This window comes from Gossypium hirsutum, chromosome D07 (genome assembly GCF_007990345.1).
Source record: "Gossypium hirsutum isolate 1008001.06 chromosome D07, Gossypium_hirsutum_v2.1, whole genome shotgun sequence".
Lineage (NCBI taxonomy): Eukaryota > Viridiplantae > Streptophyta > Magnoliopsida > Malvales > Malvaceae > Gossypium > Gossypium hirsutum.
In genome coordinates, this window is record NC_053443.1 from 14775649 (window position 1) to 14784214 (window position 8566).

At 32.9% G+C, this 8566-nt stretch overlaps 1 protein-coding gene across 1 annotated transcript; it reads right to left on the bottom strand.

The window, feature by feature from the left end:
• Nucleotides 1-1731: 1731 nt before the first annotated feature.
• LOC107956657 (heavy metal-associated isoprenylated plant protein 28) lies at nt 1732-2537 on the bottom strand. Its single transcript, XM_016892240.2, has 3 exons — nt 2403-2537; nt 2244-2319; nt 1732-2143 (listed from the first exon to the last, which is right to left on the bottom strand). The coding sequence occupies exons 1-3, from the start codon at nt 2406-2408 to the stop codon at nt 1788-1790; spliced, it is 438 nt and encodes a 145-aa protein (XP_016747729.1). The 5' UTR covers nt 2409-2537; the 3' UTR covers nt 1732-1787.
• Nucleotides 2538-8566: the final 6029 nt, after the last annotated feature.

Sequence of the window (8566 nt, forward strand, 5' to 3'; positions counted from 1 at the left end):
CAACAGGGATTTTTTACTGCTGATTTTCAGACTTCACTTTGCTCGAATTTGCAAAATGAATCAAATATTAGAGGCTAAGGATATTTAGTGGAATAAATTCTTCGGGATATTATGTTGGAAGGAATGAGTGTATTTTCAATGATTAGCATTTAAATTTGGAATAATGTAATATTTGATGTTTTATAAAATGTTTAATATGGTATCTGTATTTTAAAAATGTTTATTGTGGTACTTGAATTATCAATTTATGTATTATTTGATACATGTATTTTCATAAAATGTTTAATGTGATACTTATACTTTAAAAATATTTAATGTGATATCTGAACTTTCAATATTTGTATTATTATGGTACTTGATTTATTGAGCTTGAATGGGAGGTTGAATAATTTGATTTCAACTACCATTTTTTGTTTTATCTTTTCACATAATATTTATATTATTCATGTGGAATTGATGATTTGAAAAAAAAAATTCTGTCGAATTTTCATAGGTCATAATAAAACACAAGTTTATAATTCAAGTACCACGCATTAAATATTTTCAAAGTATTATATTAAACATTTTATAAAAATGCAGATGCCAACTAATGCATAATTTGATAGTTTAAGTATCATATTAAATATTTTTAAAGTACAGATACCATGTTGAGAGTCCGAGAACCAACTTCCCTCTACAATAAGATAGGCTGATGAAAACAATAGTAATCTAGCTTTGGTTAAAGAGATCGACAAACTCAAAAAGAGGTAAATATGTTGCAGATAAACTTGCTAGAAAGGGACTTGAAGCTCAGTTGAAATACAGGTTTTATCTAAAGCTCCTGAATAAGTCTCTTTATTGTTGGAGGAAGATATGCGAGGAAGGTTTTACACTAGGAAGTTTATGTTTACAAATTTTCTCTTTTTAAGTAGAAAAAAAAATTAAAGTGGAGTAAAGAGGGGTGAGATAGGGATGGATGTATCCAACATCAAAGAAGTAATAATGGTTTTCAAAATTATATATTCATAGTGAAACGGAACGGGTGATTGAGCAAAGCATGTCAACTTTGAAGCGACGGTGAATTTAGTAACATTTACCCCACCCAGCTCCATTACCATCCCTACCTATCCTCCTAGATAAAATGCGCATATTGTAGTTTGAGGCCCTCTTACTATTTAATAATACAATTTGATCCTTTTTACATAAAATTTTTAAGTTTGGCCCCAACAATTTATATTCTTAGTCTGACCCTCAACTAAAATTTCCTAGCTTCGTCGTGATTATGGAAGGCCTAATTCAAGTATCTATGTTCCTGCTGTTGATGAAGTTGCTGATGCACTAACAGGGCGTCTATTTTCTAGTTTCTTTGTTCGACTTCTAAAGAGATTGGGTGTTTACTCACCTCAAGAAGTAAACTGTGTGCTCACAATTGAGAGCAGGGTGAATGATAGAAGTATAAATTTCTCAAGTATAATCGTTGCAGTAGGTTATATTTCACTTTTCTATACAAATTTATCTTACTAGCACACGAACTGTGCCATGTAAATTTAAATTTATTAATTAACCATTTCCTATAAACTTAAAATTTTAAGATAATTGATCATTCAATTTAAGGGTAACATTGACACAGCATGAATTGGAGCTAATTAACACTGAACCAGGAAAACATATTTGATTGCACATCTACAGTTAAAAGAAAATATATGCTTCCACATTATAATGAAAAACCAAAACAAAAGTACAACTTTATCATTCTTAGCCTAAAGCAAAGCATTTATTTCTTAATTATATATTTATTTGAGTTAATTTCACATTATAGAGCAAGCATGAGGATTCTCATCACTGAAAGCTGAACCTGTTTGATGACCAAAAATGGTTGAATGAACCGGAAGACGATAATAAGAAGGATCATTGCTATCATATCCATGCTTATAGTAATTGTAAGATGAGGAAGGCTGAGGTGCATAATATGTCATGGGGCCATTGCATTGGTGTTGATTGTAGTAGTGATTACCAAAACTGTGGTGCTCTGGATTGTAGGGTAGCTGCCACAGCTCGGCTCGGCGACCGGTTCTTCGGACAGTTTTAAGAACCTTTTTCTGGTCTGCGTGTCCGGTGACCGTCACCTTTTGCATGCCCATATCGATGTCGACTTCGTCGACCCCTGTGTGCATATTGAACAATCCTTAATGTTAATTATCAATTATTTAACAACTAAGTATAAGATAATTACGTATTGATAATTTTGTGGTATATATATCAACCTTTGAGTTTTTGAAGAGAGCTTTTCACCTTGCTTTCACATCCAGCACAATCCATATGAACTCTCATCTCTATGATCTGAGAACATATATATAAACCAATATTACCAAATGAATTATAAACATACTAATCCTAAAAGACATATATGAATATATGCTTACCGTCATTTTCCTTGGCTGAAAGGCTGAGAAGAATCTAACTATATCAGAAAATTCCGGTCGAAAGTGTTTGTAAAAGAGATATTTGAAAGTGGATGACAGAATATGACTGATCAAAGTATCATATTCCTTGTATATAAACCATAGTGTACCTCTACGATTACTGTTCTTAATTATTTTTTTATGATGGGTTAGCATAATTTATGATTTAGTGCACCGACCTTTGAGTTTCTCAACGGTATTCTTGAAGCAAAGTTGAGAATGGAAAGCTTTGGGAAGGGCATACCACCACACTTTGCATGGGCATCCGCACTTCTTAACTTAATAACATGATTTCATCCATATTGGTCGGCGTTGACCTTAAATGATGTTTGCTTATTCGGATTTTAATAGTCAGTCCCACGTGAAACTAGCTTAACTTGCCCTCATTTCTTTGGACACAAAAAAGTTCCAACACCTTTTTTCTTTTCTTTTTTTTCTACAACTTCTAACGGACAGCAAATCAGCATGATTAAAGGAAATATTGGGGGGAATAGAAAGCTAGCACAAAGTTTTAATTGTTGATAGAGAAGTTTAAGCTGGTTTAAATCAAGCGTTATGATTCGAATGTGTTAGACAAAATTTTGAAAGAGTTATGGTTGGGGATCGACCTGTATAAACAATGGGAAAATAAAAATAGAAGTAGAGAAAATCAAATACACAAATATTTACGAGGAAAAATTCTTTCAAAGAAGAGGACAAAAAATCACGGACAAATGAGACTTCACTAAATGAGCAAAAACCGAAAGAGTACAAGATGAGGATAATCTTAACAAATAACCCTAAATCTCGAAAGAACAAAGGACTCTGGCTAAAATCTGAAATTTCCCAAAACTCACAAAATTCTCTCAATCTCAAAAACGATGAATATTATTATTCTAGGTTACAACAACCCCTTTTTTAGACTAAGTTCGTAGATTAAATATGACTAAATAACTTAGACTACTTAGAGTTTAACTGGGAAACAATAATAGAGTTTAATTAGGAGTAGAAAATCCGGTTGAATTGGGGAACATGTCACCATGTCGCAACGTCGCATGCTCCTCGTTGGGACGTTGTTCTTTCTGTCGTTGGGACATAACCAATCTTCTCATCGGGACGTCGTGGTTGTTTTGTCACGACATTGGCTTGTAAATACGAGGCACACTCCACAAATCTCCACCATGACTCGTATTTTCTCATACCTCTTTTTTCAAGCCCATCACAGGCCTTTCTAAACATTTGTAGGATACTTACCAAGTCCAAACCGACGTTTGAACTTGAAAACTGAAAAACTCTTAATTGCAGATCCACTACCTAACCTGATGAGTCAAATTTCTTAGACTGACATCGAGTCAGCTCCGACTCCGTAATTGTCGAGGAATTGTTGCTACACCAGTCACGATTAAACCTTGAAGGACATATAGACTATCGACCTTTCATCAAAATGAAAGCTCTACGAGATATCTTAATGTCGCTTGACTCGACAACGATTATGCACTTTTTCGAGTCCAACATACTTAAGAAGATGAGGTTTTTTCTTTGACAGTGTCCTTATAATTCCGTCGTGTATCCTGATCTGGACGGTACCAATACTGGTTATCTTACAGAGTGATTCATTCCCCATATACACAACTCCAACTTCAACTAAACTATATGGGGAAAATTAGTCCCTATTGGGACACTTGTGGAAAGAACCCAGAATCTAGGATCCACTCGGATGTAAACTTAGACCTTTCGATCGTAGACACCAATAACAAATCATCTCCCTTGTCTTCGGTCGTATTAGCATTAGCTACTTCATCCTCGTTGCTCTCAGCAGCCCTGCTATTCTTATTTTGCAGTTTGTAACAATCTGCCTTAATGTGGCTTTTTTTTATAGTATCCACATACCTTGTCTCGATTTCTTGACATTGAACCAGTTTACTTCTCGCAATAGATGATGAGGGTTTCCAACCTGAATTGCTATCTGAACCAAACTCATTATCGAGTTTGTTTTTGCTCAACATGTTTCCCTTCAATTCCTCGAATGAGATATTATTTCTCCCATAAATCAGGGTTTCCCTGAAAGACTTATATGAAGGGGGCAAAGAGTATAATAATAGCATGGTCTGATCTTTATCATCAATTTGAATCTCAACGTTCTCTGTGAACCCTAATGGACTCATCTTCTTTCATACGGAATGTGTACAATAGTTGTTTCAGCACAAACGATTTTCTAAAGACTTTATCATATATAGGGATTCTAACTTTCTCCATAAGTCTGTTGTTGTTTTCTCTGAAAGTACCTTTTGCAACACATCATTTGTGAGGCATAACTAATTTGCAGACAAGGTCTTCTCATCAAACTCATCCCATTTTGACTAATCTAGGTTTTTAGGCTTTTTTTCCCAATAATAACCTTTTTCAAGCTGTTCTGAACTAGAATTGTCATCATCCAAACTTTCCTTTAACCGAAATTTGTGTAACTGTTGAACTTCTCTATATCGAACCTCATTGCCATCTATGAATGTGTCAATATGTGGAATTCGAACCAAGCTTTGTACCCTTTGTTGGGGATCGACCCGTATAAACAACAAGAAAATAAAAGTAAGAGTAAAGAATATCAAACACACAAATATTTATATGGAAATTTTCCTCCAAAGAAATGGACAAAAAATCACGGGCAAATGAGACTTCACTAAATGAGCGAAAATCGAAAGAGTATAATGTGAATATATGTAATGCCCCAAAAATTTAAGTTTTGATTTGCTGATTGTTGTCGTGTGATTTGGTCTGGTTAAATGGTTAAGTGCTTAGTGTATCTTCTTAAGGTTCTATGTTTGAGTCTTCGTATGCATAATAAATATTTTATTTTTTTCCCATTCTCTAACAAGCCGGTGGGGGAGTTTGGATTAAATTTTAACTCTAAGAAATAAATCTGATTAGTTGGGGGATAGGATTTGGTATCTTTTTGAAAATAAAAAAATTAATAAAGTATATCACCCAAAACAAACCCCCACAATTGTTTTTTCTGTAACTCCCCATTTCACGCCACTATACTTCTCCCTGGTTTTGAAATTTTTTTATTTTTTACTTTTTTTATTTTGCTTATTTTTTTCCCTTCCATTCTTTTGGTATGTTATTACACCGTTCTTAATAGTTTCTTTCCCAAATAATTTCTTGTCATTTTTTATTCTTCTTTCATCAATTGCCAAGCTGAAATTGTCATAACCCCTGTGCTTCAAATCCTTCTCTACTATTACACTCCTGTGTGGGTTCGTGGTGTTGGGTAAGGTTTAAGTTCCATTGTTGGATTTGTCTCTTGGGGTAAGGTTTAAGTCCTATTGTTGGATTTGTCTTTTGGGGGACGGTTGGTTCTTTTCGATGTTTGTTATGAAAGGTGTAGTTGGAAACATAATTTTTACGTGTATTATGAATAGGAGAGGATCATGTGACATTGGGTTCTCCAACGAACTGAGTTTGTTTCAAGTTGCTGAGTGATAAGAGGTGAGTATTTTGCTATTGGGTAGGGTTTGTTCATTTCAGTTATTGGGTTCGTATGTTGTAGGATTTATTAAGTCGATCATTGAGTTGTTAATTTCCCGGTTATTAATTTGTATTATTTGTTAATCTAGGTACTAGAATATTTGATTTTGAACGTGCATCGGATTTTTGACCAAGGTGTGTAACAAAAAACTCGAAAATCAGTGAACGGTAAAAGCCAAAAAATAGTATTGTTGACGCCACACAGTCGTGTGCCAGGTCGTGTGGTGGGCCGTGTGCGACACACAGTCTGGGTTAGTTGGGCCACGTGGACCACATAGGCATGTGGACCATACAGGCTGACCAATTGGGCCATGTGGGCAACACGAGCTTGTAGGCCCAAAATTCTAAAATTTTCCCCAGGGCCGCACACATCATTCCGATCGATTGTGGGCCCTATCGTGGAGTAGGTATGTGATCAAATAATCTATAAAACATGAAATCCGTTCATTTATTACTATACTTCTCTTATATGTATGTGAATTTGAGATAACATATGATAAGCTAATCTTGTAATAGGCTATCTGTTATGACATGTGTGTATAACTGTAGCATGTATGATTTCTGTTCTGATTATATCTGCATCAGGGATGAGTTATAATATGTAGTGGAAGTGTTTCTATGAGAGGCGATATCTCGCCCATTATACTGACAGCACAGTTGCAAATATTCTGAAAAGTGTCTTAATGGCACTAAGTGGTGTGTAGGGTTGGATGGATGTTTCATACCCCATATGGTGTGCTGGGATGGTCGGAGATGGTGTGTAGCGGATGGGGGTAAGAAAGCATGTCTGTATCTGTTATGCTCTGACATGATTTTGTTTTTGTAAAATTTGTCTTATATAAATTAATTGTTAAGTTATTTGTTACACACTGAGTTTCGAAAACTCATATTTTGTTTGACTGATATTTTTAAGTAAACCTCAAACTTAGGCGGGTCATTGCAACGTGAGCTCGATTATTAAAGTTTTATGTTCATTTTTAATTTGAGATTTAAGTGTTTTGTAAATTTTGGACATTTGGACTGTTTTGGGTTTTGGACTTTGTCAAAACCATTTTTATTTTTAAAAAAAAATAAAAACTAGTTGTCGATGAAAATTTGGGAGTCGCCACCAATCTTTTATTAAGGTGTGATTGGATCACCTAAAACGGCTTTGGTCTACGAGTTTTTAGAAAAACAGGTCCGGGAGTCAGTTACGTTCGAGAAAGGATTAGCACCCTCGTAACGCCCAAAAAATGGTACCAAATTGATTAATTAATGTCTTAACGTCGAGAGTTAAAAATACGATCCTTAATTAAATTATTTATTAAGACTCCCTCATTTTGAAACAGAAAACATCACACCCAATGCGTTAGGGCACGATATTTTATTTCTTCAAGATGAGTTTGTCCAAAAGATTTGTGTGATAAAATTTAAAAGAATATCTAATTCTTTAAGATTTTTGACTAAATCGCAGCCCAATACGTTAGGGCACAATTTCTCAACATCCCAAACATTGAATATTTCCTTTATTAATATATATATATTTTTTAAAATCATTGTCTCGAGAAATCAATACGTCACATCCAATGCGTTAGGACACAACATATTAAATTCCCAACAACAAGCTTTTTCATTTTATTTTTGATCAAAGAGCAATTCTCGATTGTTAGATTTAACGAAGAAAATTGGAACCCAATACGTTAGGGCTCAATTTTCTTGAAAATCCTAAATACGAGTATTATCTCTATTTTGAAAAGTTCTATTTTTAAATTGGAGTAAAAAGATGACGTGATTGAATGTATGTATAAATGTCGCAATAACAAATACAACAACGACATAGAAATAAAATAAACAAATAAATAAACAAAATGAATATATATATAAAAAAAATAATCCATGACATGCAAAATATCAAATGAATAAGAAATATAAATGTAAACACAATTAAATAGCGAATGAAGAAAGCAAGCAAAATAAATAAAGAAAAGAAGGTATATAATATACACATAGAAATTATGAAGATTAAAAATGTTGATATGATTTACAAATAAAATTTTGGGTTGTAAAACTTATATATATAAAATACATAATGCATTTATGAAAACAAAAAAAATATAAATATATGCATATATATACATAAATTATAAAATATGTGTTAAAAATATAAGTAGATAGTTAAACATTTTCGAAAATATAAAAAAATATGTACGTATATATATATAAGTATAATAGAATATTTGAAAAAAAAATATGTATACATGTAAAATATATTAAAAATAATTAAATAATATCTATATTATCAAAATTAATTAAAAAATAAATATATGTATATATATAAATATGAGGAAAACATTAGTTGAAAAAAACAAATATGTACATAAGAAAACAATAAATATACATATATATATTAAAAAATAGATAAAATAATAATAATTACATCATTAAAATTAACTAATTTTAAGAAAGATATAAAAAGGACTAAATTGAACTGCAAATAAAAAATCTAGGGTAAATCCGCAAATAAATAAAGCCCAAAGGACCGTATTAAACGCGCATATAATCATGGAGGGACTGGAAGGGCAATTTTCCCTTTTCCTCGAAACGGCGCGTTCAAAGAGGACTAAATTGAGACTAGAAATAAA